At 30.3% G+C, this 16,761-nt stretch overlaps 1 protein-coding gene across 1 annotated transcript; it reads left to right on the top strand.

Moving 5' to 3' along the window:
* Positions 1-7,534: 7,534 nt before the first annotated feature.
* Positions 7,535-15,088, top strand: LOC123889623 (GDSL esterase/lipase LTL1-like). Its single transcript, XM_045939039.1, has 5 exons — positions 7,535-7,889; positions 8,000-8,127; positions 8,454-8,696; positions 12,693-12,945; positions 14,673-15,088. Exons 1-5 carry the CDS (start codon positions 7,646-7,648, stop codon positions 14,903-14,905), a joined length of 1,101 nt encoding a protein of 366 aa, XP_045794995.1. The 5' UTR covers positions 7,535-7,645; the 3' UTR covers positions 14,906-15,088.
* The last annotated feature ends 1,673 nt before the right edge of the window (positions 15,089-16,761 follow it).

The following is a 16,761-nucleotide window of genomic DNA, read 5'->3' as shown; positions in this document are numbered from 1 at the left end:
TTTTACCGGCTTATATTTTCGGAGTTTCGAGCATCTATATGGATTTATTTATTCAGAAATTGTGATGCCAGTCACTTGTCATTCATATTGCTTATTTAAACTAAATGTGTATCACAGTATCTATGAAATCATATGCCAGTCACTTTGTATCACAGATTTTGTTTACATATAGCTTCATGTGTATAGTGTGATGCTAATAGCCTTTTGGTTTATACACATGTGCTGCATTCGATAATTTCTTTTCTCAACCGTTTAATTGGATTTAAGTTGAGTACTATAATACTTTTGCCCTCTAATTATGTTGTGGGTCTTCTTCCTCAATATTGGGACCAATTAAATGGTTCTATGTGGGATTGCTACTAATTCTATTTTGCAGCAACCATGTGAAGTATGTTAAGAGAAATTTGGTGAGAAATTTTTATTTAAAGTGTTATGGTATAAGTGCTCAAATTCAGATTATGGACTGTTAATTTTGGATGTTACTATTTTTCATTTATGAGGTATGCATCACATGCTTTATTTCAATGTTGGTGATAGATGTGCACTTGATGTACGTTTTGTGATGCAATTAATTTACACTGCAATTTATCGTAATTTTGAGTTCAGAATTTGGATACTCATGTGTTTATGACCAAATATGTATTGCCTTATTTCTATAAACATGCTAAGAAAAGTTTTTGAGCAATTATTTAAGGCAATTGAAAACTGATATCCTTGTAACTTATTATTTATATAAGTTGGGTCGATTATTATTATTGAAGTCATTTTATTATGATATAACGGTTTGCACTTGATTTGTCTCTATTTGAGATGACACCGTCAAATATCTTATCGCGGAGTCTTTGATTCTCATTGATTCTATTTGCAAGGATGAAAAAGTCACACTCTTGGAGGTTAGTGGTGTAATTATTTATCCTCTTGTGACTTGTTATATAATTGCATATAAGGAGAAATTTGTTTTCTAACATTATCTACTAGCTCCTTTTTAAAATGATAAATGTGCAATTATATATGAAAGTTTTATTGGTTTTCCGGAATATTCTTTTTTTTTTTTTTGACGGAATATTCTAAATTATAAACTCTCTATATATAATCATTAATTGATTTTTTGTTATATACTCCGATTTTAAAATTTTACTCTAATGAGTGAGAGTATTTCAAGTTTAATATTTTGAGAGTTCTATTATGGAAAAATATAAATTTAGTGTGACATTGTTTGACATGTCCATTGTGTGATAGAGAAAATAGTTGAGTATTTGTTTAAATATTTTAACACTTTTGGATTGGTAATTCAACTATAATTCTCTATCAAGTGGGAGAGTTTTACATGTCAACTATTTATAAATGTTTGTTGAGACTTAAATTGAGGAAATATTGTCTTATGGTATTTATAATAGTTCGGGACTATTTGTTTTATATATATCCTCAATTGATTTAAAATTGAAGTCTCTTATTTTTCCGCTGCATAAATTATGTATTTATTATATTGAGTTGACTGTTTCACAGTAATGATCTCTTATGAGTTGACTGTTTAATAGTAATGATCTCTCCCCTAAAATACTAATTTTCCGCATTAAAAGAAATATGTTGGGAATGCGAATTAAAATAATGTATGATCAGTTTAGATGCATTTAAATAATGCACATTTTTACTGAGTCGTGTTCTGACAAGAGATATTGATTCCTATGCAAGAGATTTCATGCATTGATAGGCCGTTACCATCAAAGTGGGACTGCTTATATTACTGATTTGATGAAATTTTCTTTGCAGCTTGAGGAATGTTTTTAATTGTGACATGTGATTTTCTGCCTAAAGGTGATGATTATATGTTATAATTAAAAATTAATTTAAGATGAAGTTATTGGAGGATGCATTGATCGGAGGAATTTGCCTGCCTAAAGGTGACAAATTTCAAAGTTCAGTGTATACTCATTGATTAACTCGTCTGAGGTTTTGACTAGGGTTTCATCCTTAGTGAGTGCATTCTGCCCAAAGGTGATTGTACCATTATATTGGCCTCGTTGTGATAGCTTCTTGATTTTGAGCTATATCTTGTCCTTAAGATAATTGACTCATGAGGTTTTGACCGAGACATTGATCTTAATTTGTGCATTCTGCCCAAAGGTGATTGCACTATTATATTGGCCTCTTTTGATAATACTAATCTAATTTGGTTTTGATTCAAATGAATATCTTAAATTATAAGAAATGGATGCAAGACTTGGAGTTTCTTTAAAAATTGTGAAGGAACATTTGGATAAGTGGGAGTTTTAATATACCACTTGATTAGTGGGAGATAACTTATATTCTTTTGATATGCTTGATTAGTGGGAGTTTGAATTTTATATTAACTCCTTTTATAAATTTGAAATTATTTGAAATATAAAAATATTTGAGCTCAGTGTTGTTGGGATCACTATGCCGGTGATCAACACTATTTTGGAGCTGAGGCATTATATAAATAAATATTATAGCTCAGTGTTGTTGGGATCACTATGCCGGTGATCAACACTATTTTGGAGCTGAGGCATTATGTGAAAACATAAATAAATAAGCTCAGTGTTGTCGGGATCACTTAGCCGGTGATCAACACTATTTTGGAGCTGAGGCATTATGGTATCTTAAGAACCATGTAATTTCTCTGGCTTTGAGGCAATTGAGAGAAATTATGTCTAAAATATTGGAGCTCGATGTTGATTAGATCATTATACTGCAGTAGTCAACATCATTTGGGAGCTTGGACTTGTGGTATCTTATGGACCATATAATTTCTCTGGCTTTAATGCATTTGAGAGAAATTGAGGACTGACGAAGAAAATGATAGTATGGTTGAGATCACAAACATATCATTTTCTCGCTACACTCTACATGAATGACTAATCGACGGAGTTTGGTGGTATTTGTAACTATGGAAGGTATTGTATCAATAACGATATAATTGCCGCCATGATTCGATATCATTTAACTTTTGTTGGATGGAGTCTTAATTAGATGTTGCATCTTGGGATCATTGTGGCCACGTTAAAATATGTTATCAACCCGAGAGTCGTTTTCAAAATATTTTCTCAAATTAAAAATATACAATTGATTTCGCCAAAGTGGGAGAATGTTAGAATATTTTCCAATATTATGTGGGCTGCAATCAATTGTGAGTTTTGGTTTTAATAAAAACGGGTTGATGTTGTTGTGATCCATTTGATGATGCTTAAGCCCGATAATTGTGATCAGTAATAATGAGCTTGAACACTAATTCTGATTTGTGTAGAAACAAAGTGTAGGCCCAACTCTAGAGTCCATGATGGGTGATACTAGGGTTGTGATCTTATATAAGACTGGCTAGGTCCCCTTTGCCGTCACGTACAAACACAATAAGCTCATTTGTGGTTTTACCCATCAAAGACCTCAAAGACCGGAGCAAGTGATAGGCAAAGGAAGACCTTGTCTAGTATATCGATGTTTTCGATATTGGTGCGCTTCCGGTAACGATGGTTTGTGATTATGATTATCAAGTAAGTGTGTTCTAATTTCATATAATATATCGATCTCTAAATTATTAATTATTACACACTTTTCATGCACAAAAACATATAAGGTGGTTTTCTTTATCACTAGGAGAGTAAATATATAAAGGGTTAAACAAAAACATTTTTGGTTAATGAATCCTCTTAGACGAATTATTCAGAAGAATTCAAGTTCGATTCATTGTGAGAACAATTTTTTGTCAGACTTTACATGTTAAAATTATAAATATAAAAAATTTACATTTAATATTAGAAAATATTTAATGTTTAGAAAATATTTAATGTTTAAAAAGTTAAATGCACAAAGTTCCAAAATATTCTTTCTACTTTCTTGGTATAAATTGGGTGTCCTTTGCACGCCGCACGCAACTACAAAAACTAATCTATTCAGCTTTGTGTGACCTAAATTAGTGACAAAATCTCTTTAGCTAAGAGTTTTAAACTTTGTTACATGCTTAAGTCAGGAATCAAATCCATAACATTGGTTAAGCTAAAAGAAATCTGCGTCATCTCATCAAAATACTTTTGAATATATTGTTTCTGTTTTTACTCCCCGATGCACATGTTAACATTTTCATATATAACTTTTTTATTCAATGATAAAAAAAATACTGCTTAAATTTAAAGAGAATATTTTATTATATTTGTCTCCTTTAAATGTCAAAAAGTGAGAGTAAAAATATTTGTCTGCAGTTATGATGAAGAATATACTAGTAACTCTGATTTTGTGAATTTAAAAAGTCTGGCTACATTGGCGGCTCTGCTTTAAATCATTTGGAGGTGGTAGAAGAATACAATAATGAGTGCTATTTACAGATTGTGCGTAGATGAATATTCAAACTTATATACACCCTTTCCCAATATTGCATCATTTGCATGTTCCATATACAAACCACAAGTCATATATCATCACACTAAGAATCTCACATACATGGTTACTTCTTTGGTGTGATTGGATTTTGTGTAATTGTAATAAGCTTGGTTGGAGCTTGGGTTAGAGCCTACACCTGGGGAGAAGCTTCTAATTGGTGCCAATTTTGCATACGCTCGGATTGGCATTCTCAACCATACTGAATTCCACTTTGTAAGTGTAACATGTCTTTATTGTGAGATTGAGGTTGCTCTGGATTATGCAATGTGTGTCTTTATTACTTATGTTAGTAAGATTCTATGCCCAAAGAATATGGATATATAGATAAACAAAAACAACATTATAAGATAGATTGAATGAATAACTTATCTTAATCTATTATTAAGTGTGAAATGTTAGAATTTCTTCGTCAATTGCTTGTGGACTCCCTTACAAAGTTTGCTTTGAATTTGTGTGATAGTTTTAGGACTATGTTCCAGCCTTTGCTTAGTTTGCCTTGTTGGCGGATATAAGTTTTGTTGACTTTTCTAGTTGACCGGACAATTTCTCTTCGCCTCCCTCTAACTCCCATATGGTTGTAGTTGTCACGTCTTTCATGATTTTTTTTTTTCACCACAAGTTGAATATGGTTCGCGGGTCAGTTCTGACATCAAACGATTTCAGCTTTCTCACGATCGCAGTTGCGGGGGATCGAACGCGATCCTCCCTACCAAGTTCAGCGTCAATCATCACTAAACCAACTAACGATTGATAATATTTTAGAAAAACACAATTTGCTATTTAAAATGTGAAATGAGTATGCTATTTAATGTGCAAAATTAATTTGCATTTTAATTAGTGAACCTTATAAAAATTTAATCATATAATTTTGTTCCCTCACTTTCAAGAAAATATTTTGAATAAAATCCGTATGAGTAGGTGATTGAAAAATAAAAAAATGTCACAACCGCTTCAGTGGCCTTCGAAAACTAGATTTGGATTGGCCACAGGAAAGAATGTGGCATAACATCGACCAATCACACGCACCCTAAAATTATATAAATTGAAATCTATTTTTCCATACAGTGTTTTATTCAAAATATTTTCATGGAGTTGAGGGAAAAAAATTAAATTTTTATAAGATTTACTAGTTAAAGTACGATATGAGTTCGCGGTTAAAATAACAGTGTTTTTCTAAATTTTACATTTTTACACACTCGCTACTTAATCTCCAAGAGAGTAAAATTTGAAATGCAAGCCATGTGAGAATTCCATGGAGCCCTTTTATTTTTTTTAACAGGAAATAATTTATTAATTAATAACCATGTCTTTGCCCAGAGATCTGAAAACACGAGACTACAAAACAAATGGTGTGTTTGGTAACACAAATAAGCTAGCTTATAACTTATTATATGAGCTTATAAGCTTGTTTCAAAAAATCAGAGGTGTTTGGTAACAAGCTTTTTTTACTAGCTTATAGTTTTTTTTCAAATGCTATTTCAAGTAGCGTTGTTTACAATTCATTTCATTTTTACCCTTTAATTTAATAATTATTCACTCTAAAAAATAAACCACCCAATTAACTAGCTTTTCAGCTATCAGCTAGCTTATAACTTATTTTTACAAAATAGACCCAAAGACGCCGTATATAAACGGAACATCAATGAAAATACCGAAACAAACACCTCATAATAGAAGTCTACTTCTAAACCCATTCTTAGAAATACACTCCTCAATTTTCACACCACCAGAAAATACATCGACTCGACCTATAGAGATACCACTAAACACTAACTCCCGATCTCAAAACCTTTTTTATTTTAAATTTAAAAAACACCATTTGACCCATATTATTATATTAACGTTTGGGGATGAAAGTATTGGTTTTAAAAAAAAAAGGAGTTTTTCTATCATTTGCATATTTTCACATGTTAAAAAATCCAAAATAATAAATTTGTATAAAAATTTATTTATTTTATATTAAATGTATAATTTTTTAATAAATAATTATTCATAAATTTTAAAAGTTATAAACCTTAATGGTCCGTTTGGTACAATGGAAATAAAGTGGAAGAAAAAAAAATTATGCAAACCAATGCATAAACTTAGACTGACTTTGGTCCAAATTCATATATTGATTTGCGTAATTTTTTTTTCATTCAACTTTCTTTCATCGTACTAAACGGAGCCTAAAAGGAGATATAGATTATGATCCGATCATAATAATCTATAATAAAGTTTACAAGATTATGATCCGATCATAATAAAGTTTTATATCTCTGTACCAAAAAATCATATTTTTTTACTCTCTTTAGACAGGATCCACATACAGGTTCACTAGGTCAGGAAAATTGGGAACAAGATAAACAAGGTATAAATGTGGTAGATACATCTTTTTTCTGATTTACTTATTGCCGCACACACATTTGATATGATTCTGTACTTACTTACTACTGTTACTGTACTATGATCCTTCTCATATTTCTCATGCGACTGCACTTCTGTTTGATAATTCTACTGCTTTTAGTTCAATTTTGATTCCCTTATATAAGTGTTTACTTCTTTTTTTTATAAACATCCAAATCACCTTAGTTGGAATTAGTACTGTGGGAAAACAATGAAAAGTAAAAGATAAAAAAAAAAAAAAAAAAACAGATCTAGCCATTGTGTGCATTTAATACACACTAACATTGGTGAATATAGTAATTCAATACTACTGACATGCCTTTATTTATGGCTTTGTCTAACGCAAACAATAGTTAGATGGTTCAGTGGTGATTGGTGCTGAACTTGGTAGGGAAAATCACGATTCGATCCTCCGTAACAACGATCGAGAGTGAGCTGAAATCACTTGATGTCAGAACTGACTCTTAAACCAAATTAGGTGGTTTAGTCGGCCGGGAGCGCACAAATTTCTCGCTATGTATAAATTTGTTTTTATAATTGAAACAATAAAAATCTCACAATTGGATCAATTATGTAACATCACATCTCATTTAATCTAATAGTGAAATTTATTGATTCAATGGCGAAAACAAACTCATGAACCGTAAAAGATGTACGGTAAAAGTAGCTATGTCTATATTTGTTGGGGTGGTGGTAGCAGAAGCTATTAAATTCTGCACATCAAATATCACAACAAATTACCTCTATATAAAGACACTCCCATACTCATTCACAAATCACAAACACATAGGTAGTTTCTTCTCTAGTAAAAGCCATAAAACTTTGCCATTTAATTTGTCTAGAGGCATTATACTATCCAATCCAATCCATGGACCAAAACAACCACAGAGTACTAGTTTTTGTTTCTTGTATGCTAATAACATGGAACATTGTTGTTCCACAAGTTGAAGCTCGAGCATTTTTTGTTTTTGGTGATTCACTTGTTGACAATGGTAACAATAACTACTTATTCACCACTGCTCGTGCCGATAACTACCCTTATGGCATTGATTACCCGACTCATCGTCCCACCGGACGCTTCTCCAATGGCCTCAACATCCCTGACATTATAAGTATACGCGCATATCCTAATCTCAATTATTGATTTATAGTTTTGTATGCATAACATATAGTTTAAATTGCATCACTTAATTAATTGATTTGATTAATTATAATGTGCTAGGCGAAAGAATTGGATCGGAACCAACATTACCATATTTGAGTCCTCAACTAAATGGAGAGGCGCTACTAAATGGTGCTAACTTTGCTTCTGCTGGAATTGGAATTCTCAATGATACTGGAATTCAATTTGTAAGCTACCTTAAATTCTGTCTGTACTACATTTTTTTGCACTGATATGTTTTAAATTTTCTGTTTAATTAAAGAGACCAAGTATTTTTTTAGAAAAAATTTAGGAAAAGATGAATTATTATTAATAACGGTAACATTTTACAACCGTTTCTGATGATATTTGAACTTCGTACATTAAAGTTACAAAGTCAAACTCTTATTGTTGATAAACCAAATATTATTCGTAAGATGAAGAAAAATATATGTTTTCAGTCTAAACTAAGGATGTATGAAATTGTGTATAGATATTTTTTTGACCAAAATTGTGTATACATTTATGTTTGCAGGTAAACATAATCAGAATCACAAAACAATTAGAGTTATTTGAGCAGTATCAGCAAAGAGTGAGTGCACTAATTGGAGAAGAAGAGACAGTGAGACTGGTGAATGAAGCTTTATTTCTCATTACTTTAGGTGGAAATGATTTTGTCAACAACTATTTTCTCATACCTTTCTCTGCAAGATCGCGCCAATTTCGTCTCCCAGATTATGTCGTATACCTCATTTCCGAGTATCGTAAAATTCTTGCGGTATATATTGCTATCTTTTACTCTCTCTTTTGTCACTATTTTGTGAATACTAGTATACTATGTATCTCTGTTTTTGTCTTTGATTATTAACTTTTGTTTAACATTTTTCTTGAGTATGAAAGACATGCAATGGTTATAAAATGATCCTAAAACGGAAATGAATGAAAAACTTTGAATAATGTGTATATACAGCTAGATTTAGGAATGAGCCATGTTAATATTTTTCATTTTTGGTCAACTAGATGCTTTATAAATGGGATAGCCTAATATTATTATTTTTTTTTTGTTGATGAAAAGCCTAATATTATGTTTATTCTATGAATTTCACCTGATTCGATTCATTCTCTATCTTTATTTTGTTGAAATATTTTGATTAAATTTTTTTTCTTGCACACAAGGTTGACATTAAATTTATAAATCGACTTAAATGGTTAACACAGTTTAAGACTGTATTTCTTGATTAACAATTATGCTAAACAGTGTCTCTGAGACACTAGTTAAACTTAAATTTTGTCTTGAAACTTGCATTCAACAACTTAAAAATGTAAAAAATTACTTTACAAATATTAATTTTATCTTTTATTTCTATTTTTAATATGTTTAACAAGTGTCCGGAGACTATTTAACATGACCCTTTTATAAATATCACCTATAATATTGTAAAATTGTACATTTTATTTTAAAAGAAAACAAACAACTTAAGTTGGCCATCTCTTTACCTTTTTATCCGATGAATTCCAAGTTCACCCACCGTACCCAGGGACGGATCCAGAAATCAATCACATGGGGGGTTGAATTTCTTTTATTTTTTAATAATAAATAATAGAGTTAAATATATTTTTTGTCCTTATAAAATAACAAGTTTTTATGTTTAGTCCTATTAAATTTTAACTCAAAATATCCTCTAAAATCTTGTAGTTTGTTAAGAATAGTCCCTATTTTCAGATATTTTTACAAAAAATTGATACTTTTAGTCCTCAAAATAATTGCTATAAAATACAAATATGGACTAAAAGTAAATTTTTTGAAGGACAAAACTTAAAAACTCTTAATTTTATAAAGACAAAAAATATATTTAACTCAAAATTATAAGATAAAATCACAATAGTTTATTTAGAAGTACCTAAAACAAGAGTGGGTAAATTAAGAGGTGTCATTAGCAACTCATATACATTAAAAGTTATATATATTAAACATATATGCATGGGAGAGGGGGGGTTGGAGCCGCTGCTTGCCCCCCTTGGGTCCGTCCCTGACCGTACCCTTTTAACTCTTGAGAGTAAAATGGAAGTGCAAAAATTTACATGTACGAATAACATTTATTATTCTTGCATAATAAGTTATAGGCATAGGGGACAAATAATGTCCGACAAAAAAATGTAGATATAGCCATTACTTGAATGAGATTCATAAACGGGTGAAAAATACACGAATTTAATAGACAATAAATTTTTGAAAGGAACAACACTTTTTTGAATAGATAAATGTTAGTGGTTAGTTTATTAGATGACAAGTTTGTTTGTTGCAGAAATTTCTCAACCCATATTACTTAACTACACTTTGGGTGTGTTTGGTAAGTCCAATAAGCTAGCTTATAGCTTATTGGACTAGCTTATAAGCTTGTTTGAAAAAAAATAAAAGTGTTTGGTAAAAAGTTTTTCTCACGAGCTTATAGCTTTTTTTGAGATGCTATTTCAAGTAGCGTTTGAGCTTATAGCTTATAGCTTTTTACGGTTTTTTCCATTTTTAACCTTTAATTTAATTTTATTATTTTTTATAAAATAAAAAACTACCCACTAAAAAAAACTACCCACTACATATAAATGTCCTTTTATGTCTTTTTATTTTATCAATCATTTAAAAAGCTAATTTTACCAAACACTTTAATTTCAATCAGCTAGTTTTTCAGCTATAAGCTAGTTTTTCAGCTATCAGCTAGCTTATAGCTTAATTTTACCAAAGAGAGCCTTTGTTGTTAGAAAATACATTAAATATCAAATGTTACCGGCAAGAGTTTTTAGATTAGATCAACCTGTAATTATATTGACATTAGTCCTTATTAGAAGGGTAAATGATCATTTACCCCCCTGCAAAATAAGTAAATTTTCATTTACCCCCCTGCACAGATTTTTTTTTCTGTTTACCCCCTTGCAAAAAATAGATTCCCTCATTTCGCCCCCTGGGTGTACAACAGGACAAGTGACTATGTAAACCTGTTGACGTGACTTGTACATGTGGAAAAAATCATTTATATTTATTTTTTAAATTCCACGTCAGATAATATTTTTTAAAAAAAATAAAAAATAATTTTTTTCCTACAAAATAAAAAAAAAAATTCTGTTTTTTTCCCCAAAATTTTTTAAAAAAATTCCTACAAAAAAAATTAATTTTTTTTTCATATAAATGATTTTAAAAAAATTTCCAACAAAAAAAAATTCCTCCCAAAATAAAAAAAAAAAAGAATTTTCTTATTTTGCTCCCAAAATAAAGATTTACTCCGAAATAAAGTTTATTTCCGAAATAAAAATTTTAAAGATATATTTTTAAACTTTTTGAATTAAAAAAAACATAATCTTTATTTTTTAAAAATAAAACTTTATATTTTGTTATTCTCTTTGAATTAAAAAAAATAGAAAAATTTCAAAAAAAATATAAAATAGAAAAACAAGTTTTATTGGTGTTTTCCTCTTCTATCAAAACCATTTGCCCTAAAACTAGAAAAATATAAAGAAGCAGAAGACAATAATGAAGTAGAAGATGATTTCGGCGATTGAAGAAGACGACGACGAATACAATCATGACGGTGGAAGCAAACGATTACGGCGAAGATTTTGTTTTTTTTAATTCAAAAAGATTTGAAAATAAATCTTTATTTTTGGAGTAAAATAAGAAAATTCATTTTTTATTTTATTTTAGGAAAAAATACTCAATAATTTTGTACGAAAAAAAAAAGTTATTTCTAGGAAATGTTTTTTAAAATTTTTTTAAAAAAAAACAAAATTCGTTTTTTAAATTTTGTAGGAAAAAAAATATTTTATTTTTATTTTTTGAAAAAAATAATATCTGACGTGGAATTTAAAAATAAATATAAATGATTTTTTTCCATGTGTACAAGCCACGTCAGCAAATTTGCACATTCACTTGTCCTGCTGTACACCCAGGGGGCGAAATGAGAGAATCTATTTTTTGCAGGGGGGTAAACAGAAAAAAAATTTGTGCAGGGGGGTAAATGAAAATTTCCTTATTTTACAGGGGGGGTAAATGATCATTTACCCTTATTAGAATTAGAAGGAAACACAATTAAAATTAAGCTAAGCTAAGACAATTTCTTGTAAGACTAAATAACATAGAAAAACTATGAATATCTTCAAATTGATTTGAACTAGCAACCCCAAGGCACAACTATATATATGCACGTGCCTTACTAGCTAAGCTAAGCTACATGAGATTATGCAATGTCCTATATCAACTTATGAATGTTAAATTATTGTGTGTTTTTATTTTGGAGGCTTAGAGACCTTTACAAAGATGCATTATGATTTATGAGAGATTGATGGCGATACACATTGAATTGAGATGTGATATGAATATATGTTTATAAATTTCGTAATTTCTATCTTATAAGCTGAATTTTGTAATTCTTAGATAAGTATTAATTAGAGTCTAATTCAAGATTTGTTGGACCACGTATTGTCGGGTTTCTGCTATCAGGTTATCACCTGCCATTTATATTTACGTACCAAACCTAATAATATTGAGCATGAGGAGTATCTTAAAAGTCTCACATTGGATGAGAGATGACTCGCTAATAATCATGCATGTGGACAAATGTATATGATATACTATATCTATAAATATAAATGCAAAATTAATGTGTTATGGGGTCTATCTCTTACACAATTGTCTCTTTTTACATACTCTCATAATTAATTCTGACGACATACAAAATAAAATGATGATGCACTTGTTGATATGCATAATGCATGCATATTACAGAGGCTTTATGAATTGGGGGCAAGAAGAGTTATGGTGACAGGTACGGGACCGTTAGGGTGTGCACCAGCAGAATTAGCCCAACATAGCAGAAATGGTGAATGTTATGCAGAACTTCAGGAAGCTGGCGATCTGTTCAATCCTCAACTTGTTCAATTGTTGGGTCAACTCAACTCTGAAATTGGTTCTGATGTTTTTATTTCTGCAAATGCCTTTGCAGCAAATATGGATTTTATTGGTGATCCACAAGCATACGGTTTGTCTTTGTTCCTACTTTTTAATTTTATAGCATTCATGATTTTTAATGGTTAGCTTATTGCCTTAACATAAGCTAGCGTTATCAAGCTCGGCAAAGAGGAACTTTTAAATAAGAGTATGTTTGTAGTTTTTACAAACCGTACTTCTAATGTGAGTTCAACTTAACTTTAGTTTTATGAGTATTTTTGTAGGGGTTTTGTAAATCTTGACAGCTACTATGACTCTATTGAGCTTTAGAATTTAACTCGTCTAACCTTAGTTTCAATATTGAATAAATCTATACCGTATTCTCAGGGCCGGCTCAAAGGTCAAGCAACTCAAGTAAGAGTTTTAGGTTCCAAAATTTTAGGCCAAAAAAGGTCTCAAGTAAGAGTTATAAATATGACATTTCTATTAAATTTTTAGTATTTTTAGTTGAGTAGGTAAAATTAAATACCTTGAAATGTCATATTTGAAAAACATGAACTTTTGATCTCCTATTTTAAAAGCCAACTTTTTGATCCCCTATTTTAAAAAATCTGAACTTTTAATCCCCTATTTTAAAATAATTTACTCTGCCCAATCCAAATGAAGCCACCGCTTGCAGATCCCGTTAAAAGAGGAAAACCGGGTTTAGGGACCACATTCTGAGTGGTTGGATTGGAGAAAGTATAAATGAGTTATAGTAGTATTATACATAAGACATGAAGAAAGGGAAATATATATGGCTTACACAATGTAGGATGTAATTAACTAAAAATTAAATAAGGTCCGTTTGATATGCAAAATATAAATATTGGACAAAATAGTATATGATAGTATAAAATAGAACAACACATGACAAACATTTAAGGTATTGAACAAACTTTGTGTTATATGATGTTTGGTGGACAAAAGACTATTTTGGTATTTTAAACAACTTGTGCAGAAGACAAAAAGTTGTACCGTGGTTCTGTCACTTCTATGGGGGACAAGAATTTAACTTTTTGTCCTGCCCATTGTCCCCCAGTTTGTCCAGTACTAGAAATAATGTTAAAATCAAACATAGTACAACATAAATTATTCTATCCAATCTCTTATTTTTTAACGGATCAAACACAACCATAATTTTAACCTCATCTAGTCAAACATTGAAGCTAATAAGTTACGTACTATTTTTTTGGGTACAAGTCATGTACAAGCTAGAATTTAACGTGCGAGTTTTAGCTTTTTTTCACTCTATGAATAGTGTTTACATAGGTACATTATTTCTCCAGCTTGTGGGGGTTCCTATTTAAACTCTTCACATTATGAGAAGTACATAATGTACATTTTCATGAGGAGAGTCAATTGCTACAATTCAAACACGTACAAAATTTACAATTACCTACTAGCTACTATGACTCGTTGGTATTGGTTAACCGTAGTTATATATTTAAAGCTTTGGAGCATTCTTCATATTTATGGCCAACTACCAACCTCTCTCACATTGGATGCATTATTATTTTACACCACCATAAATTTAAATTTAACCTCCTCACTACAACCAGTTGTATTTTAATTCGCAAGCCAACATTATAGTAGTTGGTTTCCTGTTAGAAAAATTCTCATATACTATCGGTTAACACATATGACATAAAATTGAATTTCGGAGGCTTTGTGACAAAAATTGATTTTGAAAAATTAATTAGGATAGTTAGAAGTGAGTTAAATTTATGTGGTTCGGATTTTAACGATATAAGTCGATAATCACATTTTCATATGCAGGATTTGCCACATCAAAAGTTGCATGTTGTGGTCAAGGACCCTACAATGGGATTGGACTATGTACTCCAGCATCAAACCTATGTCCAGATAGAGATGCATTTGTATTTTGGGACCCTTTCCATCCAAGTGAAAGAGCAAACAGAATGATTGTAGACAGGTTCATGATAGGATCCAGTGAATACATGCATCCAATGAATCTCAGTACCATTATGCTTTTGGATTCAAGGACCTAATAGTAATATAATATATTCTTAAGAGTTAATGTCTTTATTTATACTCCTAAGCACAAGATGTTGTATTTGATTTAATTTCTAGCACAAAATGTTGTATACTATATATTAATTGTGTAGACTACAATGTTATTATGTACTGCAAATTATAAGTAAATTATATGGAACCTTAGAAATTCATGAGGATCTTTTTCTCTATTGTAACGATGAATGTCCTAATTTAGAGAATAAGATGTTGGTATTTTTCTTTTTGGTCAAGAGGTGGATGGTTTTTCATTTTTGGTGTTTTTCTTCTAGGGTATTTTTGAAACTTTGGAGGGCGTAACGTAAGACCATTTAGGGGGAGGGGGCTTAAATAGCAAATTTCTAATTTGCGAGACTAGACAAAGCCCAAAAGTTGTAGTAGGCTTGTAAATTAGTCCAAGTAAACATGCACAGAATTTTGTTAAAATGAAAGTTGTTATTAGCACCACTTGTGTTTTAATGAATAAAACATCAATTTAGTACCTAAACTATAATCATATCTCCAATTTAGTTCATCAACTGTATAAATAATAAATATAATAATTAGTTCTTAAAATATAAGAAATTCGTGGGTTAATCCCTAAAGTATATAAAAATCCACCAATTTAGTTTATAATATGTCAATAATTATGAATAAATGGGGTGGGATGGGTAATATACTGATAACTAATAATTTTTCATTAAAAAAAAATATTGTGAATAAATTGATAAATTTTATATATTTTAAAGACTAAGGATACGTTTGATCTGCTAAAAAATAAAGGACTGGGTTGAACAATTTTTTTTTTTTGATAATCAAAAGAATGAATTATAAAAGGAGTAAAATAGGTACTCAATCCCTTACAATTCAAAGCAAGTTATTAAATGCTTTGTTGTACCCTTTTTGATTTAGAATTTGTTTGTAGGAGTGGGCAAAGTAGGTAGCACGAGATATGACAAAAACAATAATTTTTGTCCCCCACTGAACCACGAAATAACTTTTTGTCTACAGTACAACTATAAAAAAATACGAAAATACCCATTTTATTTTCGAATATATAAAATATTATCGCCCTATCTCTTTCCGGCATAGTTTTGTCCTATCCTATACTATCTTGTTCTATCATGTATTGTTCTGTCCAATACGTATTGTTTTGCAAATCAAACACACCATAATTATAATTATTGTATTTACATAGTTTAAGAACTAAATTAAAGTGAGGGTGATAATTTAAAGACTAAATTGATAGCCTGTTATCTTTTTAATATATCTTAGCAAATTAATTTCATTTTTTTCCTTATCAAACCCCCATTTCAATGCGTACACAAACACAATTGTTGATGATGTCACCTCACGTTCAAATTAATATCTCATGACTCGTAGGGTTGATTATTACAGGTGAGTTTGAGAATTAAGTTTTGGACAATTTTAGGGCCTATTTGAGAAGGAAATGACTTGTTTTTCTTTTTAAAATTAAATAAAATAGGAAGAGATTATATTATATGAGAGCAAAAGAAAGGCATATATGAATCACCGATAATTTAAGCTCACTTAACAATATAATTTAGTTCCAATCATCCATTTTAATCTAAAGACCCATAACTAATCTCTCACTCTCAAATAAGAGTTCCCTTTCTTACTAGATATATGTCCCTGAATAGCATCCCAGGGAACCACTAAAAGGACACCAATAGTCCAACATATTTATTTAGACCAAAAATAAATTTGAAAATAAGTGCAACATAGGTCATTTTAATTTGAAAATAAATTAATTGGTTTAAATAAAATTTATTTTGTTGTGCATACAGCAAAATATTAATATTACAGCTAATGTATATAATTTGGCCGTATGTGG

This window comes from Trifolium pratense, linkage group LG6 (assembly GCF_020283565.1).
Source record: "Trifolium pratense cultivar HEN17-A07 linkage group LG6, ARS_RC_1.1, whole genome shotgun sequence".
NCBI lineage: Eukaryota > Viridiplantae > Streptophyta > Magnoliopsida > Fabales > Fabaceae > Trifolium > Trifolium pratense.
This window is presented reverse-complemented; position numbering and strand designations above follow the sequence as displayed.